We start from the raw sequence: 19746 nt of genomic DNA, 5'->3' as shown, positions 1-19746 counted from the left end.
AAAAAGTCTTATTTCATTACTTACAAGCTAACGTGTCTTACCACATGATTCCATGTTTCTCTGCTCCTATGTTCACGTCTCAACAGCGTTTTAGTTATTTAAATAGGCAGGGATGGGATAAAGCCAGCTCATGCGTTCTGCTTACCTCTGAAACTCAAATCACCAACTGCACCTGGCTAAAGCTTTTTATGAGAGGTCTGCTACCTACTAATAAAATCTTTAAAAGCTACAGATGCTCCGAGACTTTACTCTCTGAACGTTATCTTGCAGTTTTGTTCTATTGCATGGTGCTTTGACTACATCAAACTGAAAGTTTTCTTTCCAAAACAGGACACTATAATCTGGAGGAGCACGGGCGATAAACCGGGAGAAGTCACTTGATGGTAAACTTCTAACAGAATAACACACGAAAAAACCATAAGGAATTTCTGTAAATCAATAACAACAATAAAAGATATAGGAAACGGAATAGGTCGGGCGCAAAGGATATAAATAGGCAAGTCACTGGACAAAAACCCATATAATAGATAAGAGATACCAACCTCACTAATTGTGAAATACAAAGTATTCCAACAATGACATAATACTTTCTGCTCATTCTATCAAAATGACAAAAATGAGAGCAAATACTCAGTAATGCGGCAATGCGGGACGCAGAAACACACACGCACTGCCAGCAGGAATCTGAACTGATTTGGTGGCAGTGAGTGAAACTGCCTGTTCATAACATGTGAAATCCAGCAATTCCACTCCCTAAGCTATATCCCTGAGAGATTCCCGCTAGGGATCTAGGGATCCGTATGAGGATTAAGTAAGTAAAATGGGGTAGTGGAATATGTGTATCAGTTAGAATAATAAACTAGATGTACGGACAGCCACATGGCCAGCCCCAGCTTTTACCCTGGGTGAGGCCTGCCTGCTGTGCTGGTTCCCTCGCTCTGCCCATCCGCTCAGTGAACTACACATTTCTGTAACGCAGTATTCACACTGACATACTTACAACATCTATGAAACGAAGAGACTTGAAAGTTGCTCCAGGCAGGCAGCCCATTGCAGAGAGACAGGGGTAATGGCCTTCCTCCAGTATGTACTGATTGCCAGAGAAGTTTTCTCCATCGTACGCCACCCAGCTACAGGAGGGAAAACCACACACTTCCTATTCAAGAAGTCTCATGTTTAGAGGCAGCCTGCTATAAAACATGTTTATGGCCTCCAGAGTTGTTCTTTAAAAATATTTAGATATATTCACTGCATTTCATCTTGAGTCAAATTAATATTCATACAAAGTCATTTAACTTTGCATCTGGGAATAAAACTTTCTCCATGAAAATCCTCATGTTTTTATTCCCTATCAGCCTTCCTGGCTCCTATCATAGGTGCCACCATTCTGGCAGCATCAAGCTCTCAAGTCCTCTTTAAATAAGACTCCTGCAACCTTCATAGCCAGCCAACCCCCAAAGCTCTCTCTTCTTCATGCTCATTCCTGACACCTCTGCACTGGGCCAGAAGTCAAAATACTACAGTGACTTGGATAAGTCACTTAGCTAACCTTGGCTCAGCATTTTTGGAAAAATGGTGATTTACCATGTTTCCCTAGAAAGTTGGTGTTTTGTTGGGTTTTTAACACACCAATTGTGTCAGGTAATTCTCCACTGCAGGGGGTACGGTAGGAAGCCAAACAAAGTCTCCACCATCTTGAAGTTTAGACTCTAATGAGCAGAGACAGACAATAAATGAGCATTAAAAAACACGTCTGGCAGTAACACATGAAGCAGGGGAGGGATAAAGCCGAACTGGAATGGGGTGGAGGTTCGTGCTAAGACACTGTGAAGCTTCACTGTCAACCTCTGTATTTGAAGGCAAAGCCAGATCTCTTCCACTAATGCTAACTGACAGAACAGTGTTATTTCAACCATAAAGAACTACACGATTAAAGGTACTATTACTCTCATTAGACTTCATTTTTCATCATGTCTTGTATAAATTGCCTTAAGGGTTTCCTAAGTCTCCCTGACTTTGAGCTCTCTCTTCTCTAGTGAGGCAAGCTTTTATAAAATTATTATTTTCAGCATGGCATTATGGGCCCATTGCCTTTACCCTTGTCTGTGTTCCCTGTGGCATCCATCGAAACTCACATGCTCAGGGAGTCTTCATGGCTTGATTCCACTCTCCCAATTAAAGCTGGCTTTTCTTCCTACTAGTACAAGCTCTCTGGGGAGTGGGCTCCTTGATCACCAGGCACACTAACTCCACCCCAACTGCATATTCCTCTTCTCCTATTATGCGGAGTGCCTATCTTCCTCTTATCTACAAAAATAATCTACCTTAAAGGTTATCTGAGTCCAACTCTCCCTTTACAGGTGGTGGAGCAGGCATGGAGAGCGCAGCACCTGGTGTGACGTCTATACAATGAGGTGGTCTTCGCCTTCACCAACCCACTCTGACGTCCACGTGCTCTGGCATCCAGCACTCGGATGTCGTAAAACATACTTTCAGACCAAGATGGTAGCTTCATATGGTGCCAGGCCTCTAACAGGTGCCACTAAATACTTGCTGATGTGTGAATTCTACTCTACCCAAGTGACACAGCTCTGCCAAGCCACTGTTTTACTTACCTGCCTCCGGAAACTCTGCAAGACATGGTAGAAAATGAACCATCAATTTGACTTGTTGTTTCTTCAAAACATTGACTGTGACCTTGAAACTGTGGTTCTGAAAATAAGTGAATCTTTGAAAAAGTAAACAGAAAAACATACAATTATTTTCCAAAACACGTTAATTCATTCAGCTTTTGAGATGATTACCTAAATACGACCGATTAACTCTTGTTATAGTAAACTGGTATGAATTTTATAAATCCTTTAATTTTCTACTTACATACGTTAACCATCAATTAGAAACATGTTGGCTTTCCCTTTCATGACAATTTAATTCGGAGACATCAAAGGAAAATCAACAACAGGGTAAGTTTCTATAGAACACCCTGTTAACCAGCCTTGAGGCATTTTAAAGCTTTATGGTGGCCAAAAGTTGTTAATCAGCTCTAATATTAACAGACTATTTTGGAAACATGTAGTACAGTTTTCCTCCCTCTCAACAGAAGATACTTACTATCTTATTAGAATCTCATACATGCCAGTAAAGGAGGCTGTAGTGATGTTTGTGCCTCCATAATTACTGGTTGTATGAACACTTCCATTAAAAAGCCTAAATATCAAATGTGACACTGCAGTTGATGTTAAGAGTCATCCATCATTCAAAAGGCTTGAGGCCACATAAAACGTCTAATGCAGACATAGCAAATATGAGAATTCATTTTACTATTTATGATAACTAAATGCTGTTGTTTGAATAATAATCTTACCGTCATGATACACACTGATTCAACGTAATGATATAAAATTCAGCTTTACACAAAAAGATCATTTTATAAGCAATGTTCAGACATGGGTTAGTGTTATATCAAGCATTAAAGTAAACTTAAATCTTATTTTAAAAATACAATTATGCTTTCAGGCATAAAAATAGGGAAAACTAACAAAGTGTCCCAAATGTCTGACATTTTATACATTAGTTCACCTTTTCAAATGAAGAGCCCCTAAATATTCAAAAATAGAATATTTTTGAAGTTACCTGATTTCGTCTCCTTGGGCCAGTGAAAGAATCCTAAAAATTTTTAAAGGGAAGAGAAAAGGAAATGAATATAGCAGACATACTGAAAAAGATTTTTCTTCCACACTGTTAGCAATTAGAATATTTTCTGCAGCAATAAATATTGTATGAGCCAGAAGCACACATAACAGAAATCCAGAATTCAGTTAAATATTCTCATACAAAAATATGACTCCTTACCAAACATATGGGTTGAACAGAAGAGATCTTACAATTTTTGCCTCCCCAGTCCTCAAAAGTGGTATAAAATCCTTTATCCAGTATGTACTGTTCTCCTGTGAAGTCAGGATTTTCATAGGCTACCCACCTAAAGAAACAAAAACAGTGACTTGTTACAGTTACTATTTCACGTAGTAAAACTACCACACACATTAGGGCAAATGCATAGCATGCAGAAACTTTCATTTGTAAAGCAGTAATCTTAATTTTTCTGATTTTCCATTAATCTTTAGGAACAGATGGATTTATCTATATGACAAATCGAAATGGTAAGGGAAAGAGTATTATTACGTGAACTTTTTGGTGTTTTGCTTATCCTATCTTTGAAGAATCCCCAATGAAAAGACTTCTCTGTGTTTTGTTCTGATTTTATTCTAAGGAAGCAAATTGAACTTTTAAGAAGAACCTAGTTCTTTTAATAAGCACGCAAGAATTCTTTCTTTAAAATCAAGATTAAAATAACTCAGCAGAAAGTTCTTAACTGAAGCTATGTCTCTACTATACAACAAACCACACTGAAAAAATAGTTAACAGAAGAAATGCTAAAGTAAATAAATGCAGCAAAGTAACTAAAATTTTGTCTCAAACAATATTCCCAACATGATAGAGCTATCTATAAGCAAAATTGAACAAACCCTCAGAAATACTAAAAACAAGTCTCTCGGAATATTTTCATTTGTTATCTTTTAAGTGATCTTTACTCGGGAAAAACAACAAAACATTTTTTTTCTTTTAAGAGATGGGGTCTCACTGTGTTGCCCAGACTAGAGAACATGGCACAGTCACAGCTCACTGCAGCCTCGAACTCCGGGGCGTCAACAATCTTCCCACTCAGCCTCCTGGGTAGATAGTACTATAGACACGTGCCACCAAGGCTGGGTAATTTTTTTAAATTTTTGCTATGTTGCTCAGGCTTCTCTCGAATACCTGGGCTTCAAGAAATCTTCCTGCCTCAGCCTCCCAACTTGCTGTGCTGGGATTACTGGCCTATGCTACCACACTTGGCAAACTAATATATTGATTTTATATCCTAACAAAGTTTTTGAAGGGGAAAAAGTTAGCAACTCTGTTATATTCAAGAGACGCTCAGTGTTTTACTCAATTAAGTCACTGCTCTCATGGTCTTCTCATAGCTTAAAGGAATAATATCTACTCTGTATAATTAAGCAGAGCTTTATAAAATGCTTTCACATGTTAGCACATTTAATCTTCTGGGGAGATACTGATGTTCCCATTTTATAGATGGGAAAACCTAAAGACACAGAAAAAGGATTTATTTTATCACTTGATAAATACTGACGGACCATTTGCCATGATCCAGGAGCTAGACTGGAGGCGCTAGAAAAACAAAGCAGAGAGAGACAAAGTCCCTGTCCTGCGACATTCACAGTTAGCTAAGAAGCACTGCATGGAGTTACCTGTAGGTGTTCTGAATAGGAAAGGACTTGCTCAAGGTGACACAGTCGATCAGTGGCCAGACGTGACTGAATCTCCATTTCCTGAGGCTCCCTGGGATCTCCTCGCTTTAGGACCCGAACTACCATTTACTGTTCTACTAAATTAACTCTAACCAACCCACACACTCCTAATTACAACAGATTATGATTTCGCTATCTAAAGGGCTGATTTAAACAAAAACTCAAGTACAGTCATCATTAGGAAATGAACAACTAACCAAGGAGAAAAAAAAACGCTGCACGAGTTTCCCGTGGCAAGTAGCCATGACTGCTAACACTGGCACACCTGCTTGTGGCCATCCGAATGGAGAAACCGCTGTAAGCACCAGTCACAGTTCCTTTCAGGAAATGCTGTCATCCCAAAACTCCCATTTCAGAACCTCATTGCCAATTTTCTTTCTTTCTTTTTTATTGTTGGGGATTCATTGAGGGTATGAGAAACCACGTTACACTGATTGCATTTGTTAGGTAAAGTCTCTCTTACAATCGTGTCTTGCCCCCAAAAAGTGTGGCACACGCCAAGACCCCACCCCCTTCCTCCTTCTCTCTCAGATCTCCCTTCCCCCACCCCCACCATGTCATTAACTGTCATTAATTGTCCTCATATCAAAATCGAGTACATAGGATTCATGCTTCTCCATTCTTGTGATGCTTTACTAAGAACAGTGTGTTCCACTTCCATCCCGGTTAATACAAAGGCTGTAAAGTCTCCATTTTTTTAATGGCTGAATAGTATTCCATGGTGTACATATACCACAGTTTGTTAATCCATTCCTGGGTTGGTGGGCATTTAGACTATTTCCACATTTTGGCGATTGTAAATTGAGCTGTGATAAACAGTCTAGTACAAGTGTCCTTATGATAAAAGGATTTTTTTCTTTCTGGGTAGATGCCCAGTAATGGATTGCAGGATCACATGGGAGGTCTAGCTTGAGTTCTTTGAGGGTTCTCCATACTTCCTTCCAAAAAGGTTGTATTAGTTTGCAGTCCCACCAGCAGTGTAAAAGTGTTCCCTTCTCTCCACATCCACGCCAGCATCTGAAGTTTTGAGATTTTGTGATGTGGGCCATTCTCACTGGGGTTAGATGATATCTCAGGGTGGTTTTGATTTGCATTTCTCTAATAATTAGGGATGATGAGCATTTTTCATATGTTTGTTACTCATTCGCAATTTTCAAAACCTCTTCTTCATCACTGTGAGGTCAGCAGTTAGGAAACCTGGTTCTATCTGTGGCCATGGCACCAACCCTCAAGAGGTCACTGAACCTTTGTGAGAGTTTGCATTTTCATTTCTAAGCAAGGAAGTTAGACAAGGTCGCAGTGCCCACACGGTGCGGCCAGCACAGCAGCACAGCACTTGGGGACCTGTGTGTGTATTTATGGGCTTCGCTGATGCAGGAGCGGGGAGCACCGTGGGCAGGAATGCCCGCATATCAAGAAAATCTACAAAGACCAGAACTTAAAAAAAAAAAAAAGCAACTGAAAATTAAAGAGGATAAGCCACATCACAAAAAAAGTGTTCCCAGCAGGGCACTGGGGCTGCCCAAGTTAGAAGGCCTTTCTGTTTGACTTCAAGGTGTGGAGGGAGAAAGGCAGTGAGGAGAGACTAAACACAGAGGAGAAAGGCAGCGGCTGAGCGAGCCCCAGAAGAAGCAGCATCACTCAGCCACGTTTTTGCTAACAACTGTAAGTTTCCCTATAAAACCAGCACCCCAGTAATCCCACCTAATTCCCTGAAGCTAAAGTAGGCAAACGATTTATTGTTACTTGAATTGACAGTCGTGTTGTTTTCCCTCCCAAGATGCAGCCGCAGATCACTCACTCAAACCCAGATCTCGGATCTTCTGCTGTATCTAAGATCTCAGAGTCTACTTAAAATTTATACTTGCGATTCTTAGGAAAATTCCTTAGCGTCCTTATTCAGACTGTACACATGAATGAACACTTCTCTATTTAAAGACTGGAGAGGGGGAAGGGAAAGCCACCAATACAAGTACCAGCAGGTCCCAGCCTGGTGGAATAATTGCTCAACATTTAAGGGCAGCAGGGCCAACCTGCCTTTTTGTGGAAGGCCAAAAGAAAAAGAATTTAAAGCAACAATACTCTTATTTTTTATCTGAACTTCAGAAATATTTCATTTTGCTCTTAGTTTTAAAAAATTAACCCTGTTTCCGCTATTTCACCAAGAATATGGTATAAAACTAGAAACTGGTAAGCAGGACTGTTTGGGGGGATTTCCCTTCACATTCTGGGAAGAAATGAGCCAGTTCTCAAAAACCTCAATTGTTGGACTTCTGAACATCCTTCCTGGAGGCCGTCTTCTTTTTTTGGAGCTAATAATGAGTTTACTACCCAGAGAATTTATTACCCATGTGATAATGAGCCTTCTGGGGGAGACTTCCACAGAACAAGAATTTCACAAAAGTTTGTTCCTGGCATTGAGTTCCATATAGGTGTATGTATACCATGGAATACTATTCAGCCACTAAACAGGATGGAAACTATACATCTTTTGTATTGACCTGGATGGATGTGGAACATATTCTTAGTAAAGCATCACAAGAATGGAGAAACAAGAATCCTATGTACTCAATTCTGATATGAGGACAATTAAGGTCTGAGTTCATGGTAGGGGTGGGGGTTGGGGAGAGCTGAGAAAGGGGAGAGAGAAGGTGGGGGAATAAGCGGTGTGGTACCCCTTTTGGAGATGGGACAGAATTTTAAGAGGGCCCTTATCTAACAAAAGCAATCAATGTAATCTGGTACTATATATCCTCAATGGATTCCAAGAATAATAAATAAATAAGTAAAAATAAAAATTTAAACCTAAAAAAAAGAAAAAAAGAAAGAATCAAACTGAAGTGTCTATTACAATATGATGATTTTCCTTCAAAACAATTAAAAATGAATAGCTAGTCTTCTTCATCTTGGCACATCTCAGCCTTCCCATCCTAAGGCCTAGCCCCCAACGCAAGCTCCTCTGCAGTCTTCTCTGTGCCATGCTGGAAATTAATACATACTGTGGATTCCTGAAGCGTTTAGTCTCTACCTCTCTTGGCAATAATTATGTTTTATATAAATACTGTAACTTCTTTGAGGGTATAATGCTTTATGCATAGTAGAACTCAATAAATATTTGTCAAATGACAAACTGAACGAAATATGAGGAAGCAGCTGTCCCTGAAGGGGACATACAGAAGGCCTTCCACATCCAGTGAACTTAGAAGGAAGTGGGGGTGTGTGTGTGTGTGTGTATGTGTGTGTGTGCGCGCGCACGTGCGTGCGTGCGGTATGTATGTACCTGCCTTCAACTTCCTCCTTATACCAAAACACAACTGCTACAACCAGAAAAAGCCTAAGCCAGGAAATGCAACTAGAAATAACTCAAAATAGAAACATAACGACAACATTTTATAGAGGAAACTGATTTTAAGTAAGCTAGAGCTCTGTACAAAGGACAGGAGATTGGCTCGGGGCACTGCAATTCTACCTAATGCCCTCTGGGAATTTGCCCCAGCATCCTCTGGCTTCCTTTGTTAGGGTGGATGACTGGGCCCTGACGAGCAAAACCAATACACTTGTGGATATCACAATGCACACAGCAATTTCATCAAACTGAGTTGGTCACTATATTTCCCTTCTAAATAATGAGCTTTAAAGGCAAGCGAAACACTGCAGAGGCACAGCACTGTTTAGATGACTTCTGGCTTTTGCACACAGTCAGCTATGATTCTAAAATGTGAGGACTCCAGAATAGGACCCAAGAGAAGACACTTCTATGAAAGACCTGGTCAGGCAAGGTGGCTCTCACTTGTACTGCTAGCACATTGGGAAGCAGAAGCAGGTGGATTGAGATCGGGCAGAGCTCGGGAGTTTGAGATCAGCCTGAGCAAGAGCAAGGCTGTGTCATTCCTAAAAGTAGAAAAATTAAGACAGGTGTCTCTTGCCAGGCACCTGTAGTCCCAACTACTTGGGAGGCTAAGTCAGAAAGATTGCTTGAACCCAGGAGTCTGAGGTTGTTGTAAGCAAGGATGACACCACGGCACTCTATCCTGGGCAACAGAGTGAAATTCTGTCTCAAAAGAAAAAAGAAAAGAAAAGAATAGAAGACCCCCAAATCACTGGTATCATTCTGCCAAGACAGCACCACCTACAACAGCCTACACAAGAATTTGGTGAACATGTCTAATAGTAAAAGTATATTACATTTTAGACACATTTCAAATATCTAGGGCTACTGTGGAAGGCCCCATGAGACACAACAGAGGCTAGAATGATTCAAATAGCCTATCACTATAACATCCCCAAACACCTAACATCAAACAGAACCAGTGTCAAGTTATTTCCTATAACTATTTAATAATATTCTCACTTATGACAAATTAGAATAGGCATCAGCCTGGATTAGAAGAAAGAATGCGTAACTCCCTATAATGGCCATCTACTGTATTTGCCCATCTGGACTCTTCCCTTAGAAAGATCAAACTCTTTCTGAGGTTCCTGGAGACCAACAATCCCAGACACAGCTCAGTGGCTCCTCCGGGCTGGCCCCTGCATCCCAGCTCTGGGAAGGGGCATATAACCCAGACAGGGCCATCTCCTGGGATTGGTTCAGGCACGTGCATGTGAGCCAAGCCGAGCAATCAAAGTCAAACATGGAACTCGTGAGGGAAAGAGAAGATCTTTTTGTGCAAGCAAGTAGTTGGGAGCACAAAAGCCAGATGTGCGCACAGGCTTCCAGATGCAAAGGGCCTGCTTAAAATAAAGCCAACATAGCGAGAAGCCCAGTCAAGAGGTAAAGATCAAGTTCTGATGACAGCATTTAATCCCCTGCATCCAGCCATACCTGCAGCAAAATCTCCTCCAGGACTTTTCAGTTACTAAGCCAGTAAGTTCCATTTGTATCACTTGGGCCAATTTAGCCTGGCACGGAGTCACCTGCCTCCTAAAGAATCCTGACTAAACTTCTTCCAATAAAAACTCGCTTCTCCATCCATAAAACGTTCAATTGCAAACTCCAGGTATATTGAAACAAGTATAATTATGTCAAACTAATAGTGGAAAAAATATACAGGAGCAGGTGTAGGACTATAGGAAAATAAAATGGAATTCTGTCCCCGCCTCAGGTTTCTAATGTCAGATAACTATTATTGTTTGACTTCATGCAATGACAAGAGAAGCAGATCTGTAGATTTCTATCCTGACACCAAATAGCCTACTCCAACATTACATCCACGTGGAAAAAAAAAAAATGTATGACAAAGATTTTTTAAAGCATTTATGAAAATATCATGGCAATAACTATTAAGTGGCTATTTTAATGTTTGGCTGTTGAGATAATTAGTTATTGAGTGCCTGCTTTGAGTCACAGACTATCGTTTTAACACAAACCAAGGTCAAACCCATGTTTAAAATTACAATCCGATCATTTCACTTACACGCCACTCAGTACGTTAATGGACTGTGTCTTCACTCCATATCCCGTCTCCTTTAAATTAGCAACAATCCCCAATACGTCAATACTGGAACCTTTGGATCCAAAGTTTTTTTCACTGTACATTATCATGTGAGCATTGGAAAAATCCTATTGAGGAAAAAAAATAATCAACATTCAAAGCCTAGTCACTTATTATCCAAAAAGGCCAATTAGCTGTTCTTTAACTTACACCTAATATAGGTCGTAAAGACTGAAGTTCTCTGTCGTAACCTCCCCAGTCTCTCCAGTCCCTGTATTCTCCTTCTTCTAGCAAATACTGATGACCAGTAAATCCAGGCTTCTCATACGCAACCCAGCTACAAGAGAAGGAACATGATGGTAGTAATTTTCAGACATGTTAAAATCTTCCCAATGTACAAATCAGTTTCATTGACAAACAGCCATACAGCTAGACCTGAGCTTCTGCATTTTTATCATTGGAATTCTCTAAAATTTAGGAGAATAACAATATGGCCCCAAGAAAACAAAGTAAGACATAGACTTCTATAAAGAAAAGTTCAGACGTGTGTGTGTGTGTGTGTGTGTGTTTGTGCCATAGGACTGAAAAGAACCTTAGCAAGTAACACTGGATAACATGTTCTTCAAATTATAATTTAAATATTATAACTGGCTATTTACAAGATCAATGTCAGTAAGTACTTCTATGGGAAATGTATAAGATCTATAAAAGGCAGAAGTATAAAAATTAGAAAGCAAACTTCAATGGTATGAACCATAATTCTAATAAACAAGACTGTAGATTTCATCAATCTGGATGGGCCAATTTATCAGCCTTGCTAGGTGAACTGACCTCATACCTGTCTTTTAAACCATTTTCTCAAATCTAGTTAGGAGAACATGGATATACCAGTCAAAATTCACCAAGCCATAGAATCAGGAAGGTTGTTCTGGTGGGGCAGGGGGCGGCATTTATTACTTTATTAAGGAAGAAAAGAAGAAATCCTTACAGGTAACCCAGCTACTTACATGCCTCTTAGAACTTTCATAGACCCCACTGACGTGAACGGCAAACGACCATCTCCAGCTGTTTCTTCTGTTTCACCACCGTCTGTGACGAAACTACACAAGTCTGTTTCTAGTTCCATACATCTTCCTTCAAAGAAAGGCTTTTCATAAACAACTACCTATGACAGAAATGATTAATTTGTAAGAAGTTAAATTTCTCAACAGGTAAACATTAAATCAGTCACTTCATACCACTAAGGCTTGGAACATAAATTAAAAATTTTCTAAAAGAAAATTTTTTTTTCTAAACATATTCTTAAAAATTAACTAAATAACAGCATCTGATAATGTTAAAAAAAAAAAAAAATCAGGCTTTTTCCCTTGCCCAAAGCAAGGATCCAAAACAAACTTTGTTTTTTTTTTTTTTGAGACAGAGTCCCACTTTGTTGCCCCCAGTAGAGTGCTATGGCATTACAGCTCACAGCAACCTCAAACTCTTGGGCTCAAGCAATCCTCCTGCCTCAGCCTCCCAAGTGGCTGGGACTACAGCTGCCTGCCACAATGCCTGGCTATTTTTAGAGACAGGGGTCTCATTCTTGCTCAGGCTGGTCTCTAACTCCTCAGGAAATCCACCTACCTTGGCTTCCCAGAGTGTTAGGATTACAGGCCTGACCCACTGCCCCCAGCCCCAAACACAATGTTTAAGTAATTGGTTTTTATTAAATGTCTAGAACTGATTTTTAGAATTTTTCTCAGGCCAAACAAAGGAACCAGAGGATTCTAATGTTGCTTTAAAAGTGAAAAAACAAAAAACAGTAACATTCAAGTATGTGGCATAGATGTGGGAAACGACAAGGGCGCAGCATTGTGGAGGAGGGAGAGACTGTCTTGAAAAAGTGTTTTTCTGTCCAACTAGCAAGTGGCAACAAGCCCCGTGATTAGTAAACACAACCACAAATTATAAACTTCATGCCACAGTGAACCTCTGAGGCTAAACGGTACCCGGTTAGCACTTACTAGGGCCAACTTTTTCATTTTCAGCCTAAAGGACGGCCGGTGTAAGTCAGGGCAGCCTCCTTTGACGGCATTTATGTTTGATAGAGGTTTCTGTGTGAAGTCACACACGTATTATCTTTATAGAGTGGAAATAAAACTTTAAATAAATATGTATTTTTACCTTTGGATCTGTAGGGAATTCAACTTTACGGCCACCCTGGAAAGAACAATGACACAGTAAGAAAAATGGTTTTCCACCGATACATTACCATTTCATACACATATTTGCCATGGCAGTTTATGGTAAGCCGTTGAACCTCACAGGGTGATTATGCCCCAGTTTATTTAGCTTTACATGAGACAGTCCCCAAATTGCCAACGATGCGGATGATGACGGCGTGGAGCAGAGCCTCACGTGGGAACTCTGGAAGCTGAATCTGCATGGTAGGTGGTGTTTTTGGCCTTTTTTTTTTTTTCTCTTTTTATTGTTGGGGATTCATTGAGGGTACAAGAAACCAGGTTACACTGATTGCATTTGTTAGGTAAAGACCCTCTTACTGGGTGATGCCTGTGGCTCAAAGGAGTCAGGCGCTGGCCCCACATACTGGGTGGTAGCTTCAAACCTGGCCCCAGCCAAAATTGCAAAAAAAATTTAAAAAATTAAAAAAAAAAAAGACCCTCTTACAATTGTGTTTTTTTAAAAAAAACTTGGAAAATTTCTCATAAAAATCCATGCTTTCCTTGAAGTATAATCCTAAGATCTGACATCTATGGAAGCAGATTCTCACAGGTAGCAACCTTCACCTTCTGCACTTATTAATCCTACGCTGGGCACATCCCTAAGCCAAGGCATACGCTGGTTTGCTCCTCTCCACGCCTCTCCTAGGCTCAGCTCTCTGCCACCTGCATTTGCTACCTGGCCACTGGGAGTAACTACAAAACACTGAAGTTCACACAGTATGATCTGGAGCTCTCATGAAATTATTAGATAAACTAGTCGATAAAATTTAAAATATCTCAAAGGATAAATCAAAACAATTGTTCAAAAAATCCCTAAAAACTCACTGATAATGAACCAGAAAAAAGTTATTACATAAAAATATTAAATAGGTCCCAAGTTACAATCAGCAATGGGAAAGTCAGAAAGTTTTCTTTTTACTAATATATCTTTAACAGCTTAAAAAAAGTACAGCCAAAGATGTTCAAATGCACCAAATGAACTGTAATCATGAAGGAATGTGGCCGATTTTATCAGCAAACCTGAGATTAGACAAATCAAGTACCTGCCCTTTTCAAAAGTAATTGTCTTCTAACAACACAAACTTCAGAGTTGTTTAATCATCATTACAAACTTTTAAAACCTGGGGCAATCCTTTCATATACTCCAAAACTAATGAAACACTGCTCTTTTTTTAAAAAAATATTATTCTTTGAAAGTGGATTTAATTTTAAGAAAAATAAAAAGCCCAAATCATTTGCATTAAGGCCAGTGAATATGCAGATAATTACACCAAATGCTCTGTCAGAAGGGATCAACTTAAGATAAAAAATTGTCTTCTTAATTCTAATTTGTTTCAGATTGGCTCAGTGACAACTGCAAAGCGACACTTCAAAAACATGCTCATCACAGAGCCTCACTCTGGCCACAGGTATTTAGCGCACCACTGCTACAATGGGGCACACACTATACTCAACCTTGGGGGACCACCAGGTGCAGCCTGGTTTTCCCGAAGCTCACAGCCTCGCAGAAGAGACCAAGAACAAGGCAAATACAGCAACAAGGTAGAAGCAGTGCCAGGCTCCTTCCAAGGCAAATTCTTGAGGACAATACTTATATGGATATCCATCTCCACCACCCTGCTGGCTGCCACCCAGCCCAGCCTCCTGTCCCTGCAGCTGGTCTCCACTGCGCCCTGCACTCCTCAGCCCTGCACCCTGGCTCCTGTAGTGCAGTCTCTGACAGCTCCATCTAAAACGATCCTGCTCATTTTTCAAAAATGCAACTTGATTTTTCACAAAGCTCTCCTAACCGCGCCCCTTCTTTGTCACATTGCCCACAAATTGGCATTGTATTTGTCCTTCCTCTGATTTTTCCACCAATGTTTAATTTTTCACTCTCTTCACTTATTAAATCTACATCGGGCTGAAGCTGTGTATACTCCTCTGCAGCTCCACAAGGCTGAGAATGCCTTGAAGGCAAAGAACATACTTTTACCTACTTTTTTATCTGTACCATCCAGCCCATAATTGTTTCTATTATTTCTATCAAGGAATTGGTCCCATTTACTACACACTTGTTTTTAAAAAGTCAACTTTATTGTTTCAAAGTCATGCCCTGTGGATTATCAATGTCAAGCTGACAAAGGATCTGCTTTGATTTCATTTTTACCATTTTCAGAGGCCGCATGGATCCGATGTACGCTGCTTCTGTATCCCAGAAGGATAAGTCAGGGTATTCACCAGGCTCCAGGATGCAAGGCATACCCTGAAATCCAGGTTCTTCATAAATAAGCCATCTAAATAATAACCACCAAAGAAGGAGAGAAATGGAGACAACTCATCATTTATTTCAGGTTTTCCTCCCACCTGGTACAGAGGACCCCACTGACAAGAGGACAAGAACAGGAGAGGATATGGACCCACACAATGAGTGGTTACATTTAAGTGTTAGACCCATGTCAGACTCAAGATGGAGTAAACCATTACACGCTTCTCTTCTTGGGCTACACTCTTCTCCTCAGGGGCTTGGCCCACTTAATTCATATGATTAGTTGAGTTGCTTCTAAGTTCCACCTCATCATTTGTCATGGTATCAAAATTATTTTTTTTTAATTTCAGATTAATATGAAGGTACAAACGATTAGGTCCATAGAATATTATTCAGCCATAAAAATGGAGGCTTTATATCTCTTTTATTAACCTGGATGGAGTTGAGTAACATTCTCTTGGCACAAGTATCACAAGAATGGGAAAAGCAAGCATCCAACATACTTAACACTAATATGATACCAGTAGATAAACGACTACTCATCCACAGGATGTCAAAAATTATTAACAGCTAACATCTCCCTAGAGGTCATAAGGAATGCCATTAGATTTCATCTAATCCTCGCAATAAAGCTATCAGGAAGGAATATGATTGCTCCCATTTTATAGATAAGATTAAGGAAATTGCCCAAGGCCAAAGGCCAGCTAATCGGAGCAGACTCCAGAGCCAGGCTCCTAACCACTGTTTTGTGGCAGTTTTCCTCATTGCAAGGAGTGCAGTGCACACAATTCACTCCTTTCACAGTTACTCAGGACCATCCCTGAGGGTGACCACTGCTTAAAGCTCACTGCATCCACAGGGGCTCTGAAGGTCCTACAGAGTGCTTGTTCCCAGGACACAAAGCTTTGTGAGTTCTTGGTTCTGATTTTTATAGCTTTTCAACACCCCACCCTTCTATCAGGCTTGTCAGCTGTCACTTCTGCTTCAGTCAAGGAACCAGCAGCCCCACCCTTGTGTAAAGGGCTGGAAACCAGGAAACCTGTTAGAACCGTCTCTAAAGACCGCAAAGTCTTCTTGGTTTCTGAAAGGGTTGTGGGAAGGTGAGGCTCTCAGAGAAGTGGTTTTTACATAACGCCTTATATAAGAGAGGTGTTAATGCACTCCTGTTTATGAACAGAATTCTTTGTGACCACTTAGCACTCTCCAACTCTACAAAATGTCTTTGCTGGGGCACTCCACCAGGCTGTGTCCCCAGAATACTATGCCAAGAAGAGGGTATCAGTAAATTAAATCTTTTACCAAAAAATGGGTCTGATGCTTATCTCTTTGTTCTCAACTTTGGCCCAAGGCACATTTTTGGTGATGTTTTTTGTTAACGAATCCCCTGGATAAATCAACAACTTCTTTAGACTCACTAATTATACAGGGATTTACAACACACACGCACATAAAAGAATGTTGGGAGGCCGGGCGGGGTACACAGGTGGGAGATCAAAACTAATCTGCAGCCTTAGAAGTCAGGGTAACAGTTACTGGGGAAGATGGAGGGGAGGATGGCTGGCAGGAAGTGGGAATGAGGAGTCTTCAGTAATGCTGGCAGCGTTCTATTATTCTGTTTCTTTTTTTTTTTTTTTTTGAGACAGAGTCTCAAGCTATCCCCCTGGGTAGAGTGCCATGGCATCACGCTCACAGCAACCTCCAACTCCTGGGCTCAAGCGAGTCTCCTGCCTCAGCCTCCCAAGTAGCTGGGACTACAGGCGCCCGCCACAACGCCTGGCCATTTTTTGGTTGCAGCCATCATTGTTGTTTGGCGGGTCCGGGCTGGGGATTCGAACCCGCCACCTTAGGTGTATGTGGCTGGCGCCTTAGCCACTTGAACCACAGGCACCGAGCCTATTATTCTGTTTCTTGATCTTAGGGATGGTTATACACGTGTAATCACTTGGTGAAAATTAACTCAGAGTATAAGGTTAGAATTTACCTTTTGTACACGTTTATGGTTCAAAATAAATTAACTTAAGGAAAAAAAAAGAGGCTTATCTTTTAAATACCACTGTAATGGCCTTAAACCACAAGAAAACAGAGGCTAAGAAGGTGGTACTTTATCAGCTTCCCATGTTTAAAGCACAACCTTGAGGATAGAGTTCACGCTATCGCAGGCCCACTACACACTGATTTCGTGCCCTAAGTAGATACTGGCAGTTTTGTAATACATTATGTTATTAGGCTGACAAGTCAAGGGGGGCCTGGAAGTCTCACTCCTTCACAAATAAAGGGGCTTAGTTTTTTGCAACCAAAATGTTAACTAAACAAGTGGTTCAGCAATGTTGGAAGATGTTTACCAAAGTGCTCTTGTGGTTAGGTCTGTCCTCCTATAGCCTGAGTTCTGAAGGAATTTATTCCTCTGATGCTAAAAATTTCACTTGTGTTGAAGCGTGTGGTTGAGTCACGTAACACTTATAGAAGGAAGGTAATTGTGAGTAAAGGGGAATTTCTTAAAACACTGAACACAAACTGATGCGTTGGAAAAGACTATGTTCTGAGTAAGAGAGGGCCTGCTGGGGAACCAAACAGATAAGTTTATGAAGGTTGGGTGGACTTTGGAATCTGAAAACTCATAGACAGAGTATGATTCATTTTTCCTAAATTCTGTTCCAACAAGATACATTATTCATAAGGCCATCAGGAGAGGGGGAAACTGTCTTCAGGCAGTGTTATTTCAGTTTCTAAAGGTACTCTTGTTTTCCCATGCACTTAAGTAATGAGCTTTTGCTAACACAGATTAAAAAATTAAAAAGTACAACTTTATAGGTACACTTAACAAACAGTTCACATGAAGTCTGAACTTATTTTTTAACAAACACAATTTATACACAAATGAACATTGCTGAAGTAGTAACAATGCCATCTTTTTGTTTACTAAAAACTATTTGTGTAATTGTTCTTTTTAAAAATACCCTTTGAGTCACACAAGAAAAATCGGTCTTATCTTGTTCCAGCTGTTCTTAAACCAAAACAGCATTTCCAGCTAGATCATAAGTCTTACTCCCTGGACATGGCTGTACATGAATGTTAGCCATTTACAGAAACCAACTGGATACTTGAAAGATTAAATATGAATGTGCTAACTTTGAGGTTATTCAAAAGAGAGGGGGTGGTGAATCTCAAAGGGGAAAATGCACCTTTACAATGGGAAGACGTGGGAGGCACCACATCTAACCAAACAACCAAATTCGGTATCATTAATGAGTAAGCTGGTCAGCACAGGCCACCTGACGGGATGAAACGTCAATGCATGGTCTGTGTATGTGAAGGGGCCTTCCCCAGACTGTTCAGCCTGAATCTAATCACACCTCTAGACCTAATTCCTAGTAGACACAAATTCAGATGATAGAAGAATAAGTTAAATGATATCACAAGGGAACACTCAGATAAATTCAGAATGTGGTACATTTTCTAAGACAGCTGGTAGCCTACATTCTTCAAAAATGCAGTGGCATGGCAAACAAAGATGGGAGTAATTTAAAGATTTAAAAAAAATTTTTTTTTCTTTTTGAGACAGAACCTCAAGCTATTATCCTGGGTAGAGTGCCGTGGCATCATAGCTCACAGCAACCTCAAACTCTTGAGCTCAAGCAAACCTCTTGCCTCAGTTTTTCTATTTTTAGTAGAGACAGGGTCTCACTTTTGCTCAGGCTGGTCTCGAATTCCTGAGCTCAAACAATCCACCCCCGTCAGCCTCCCAAAATACTAGGATTACAGGCATCTCTTTCACCACGTTTGGTCAAATTATTTTTTTTTAGAGTTTTTTTTTTTTTAAAAAGAATCTTAAAGAGATGGAACAAATGCATTTATATGAACAATGATTGGATTCTTTTTTTTTTTTTTTGAGATAGCATCTTGCTCTGTCACCCTGGGTAGAGTGCAGTGGCTTCATCATAGTTCACAGCAACCTCAAACTCTTGGGCTCAAGTGGTCCTCCTGCTGCAGCTTCCTGGGCTGGGACTGCAGGCACACTTCATCATGCATAGCTAAGTTTTCTATTTTTTGTAGAGATGAGGTCTCACTCTGTTGCCCAGGCTAGTCTTGAACTCCCGGGCTCAAGTGATCCTCCTGCCTCAGCCTCCAAGTAGCTGAGACTATAGGCATTAGTACCCAGCTAATTTTTCTATGTTTAGTAGAGATGGGATCTCACTTTTTCACTTTTTCTCCTACTTTAGCTTCCCAGAGTGCTAAGATTATAGGTGTGAGTCACTATACCTGGCCCTTGATTGAATTCTGATTAGAATAAACAAATCTGTAAAAGGCATTCCTGAGGCAATTGGGAAAATCTGGTTATAGGCTATAGAAATGATAATACCACTGACATCGTGTTAATTTTCTTTTTTTTTTTTTTTTTTTTTTGAGACAGAGCCTCAAGCTGTCCCCCTGGGTAGAGTGCCGTGGCATTACAGCTCATAGCAACCTCCAAC

At 40.4% G+C, this 19746-nt stretch overlaps 1 protein-coding gene across 1 annotated transcript in view; it reads right to left on the bottom strand.

Annotated features, from left to right (window-relative positions):
* Positions 1 to 19746, bottom strand: part of CRYBG1 (crystallin beta-gamma domain containing 1) — a 57629-nt gene that overhangs the window by 12336 nt on the left and 25547 nt on the right. The window contains exons 7-15 of the mRNA XM_003781571.3: positions 15176 to 15302; positions 12968 to 13003; positions 11812 to 11969; positions 11015 to 11141; positions 10787 to 10932; positions 3853 to 3979; positions 3634 to 3666; positions 2616 to 2728; positions 1001 to 1130 (exon numbers count right to left, since the gene is read on the bottom strand). Of these exons, the coding sequence (XP_003781619.1) occupies positions 1001 to 1130; positions 2616 to 2728; positions 3634 to 3666; positions 3853 to 3979; positions 10787 to 10932; positions 11015 to 11141; positions 11812 to 11969; positions 12968 to 13003; positions 15176 to 15302 (997 nt within the window). The remainder of the gene's footprint in view (positions 1 to 1000; positions 1131 to 2615; positions 2729 to 3633; positions 3667 to 3852; positions 3980 to 10786; positions 10933 to 11014; positions 11142 to 11811; positions 11970 to 12967; positions 13004 to 15175; positions 15303 to 19746) is intronic.

The sequence above is a fragment of the Otolemur garnettii genome, unplaced genomic scaffold (genome assembly GCF_000181295.1).
Source record: "Otolemur garnettii isolate 467f Iridium unplaced genomic scaffold, OtoGar3 scaffold00002, whole genome shotgun sequence".
Lineage (NCBI taxonomy): Eukaryota > Metazoa > Chordata > Mammalia > Primates > Galagidae > Otolemur > Otolemur garnettii.
The sequence above is the reverse complement of the archived record's forward strand: the minus strand, read 5'-3'. Positions and strand labels throughout refer to the sequence as shown.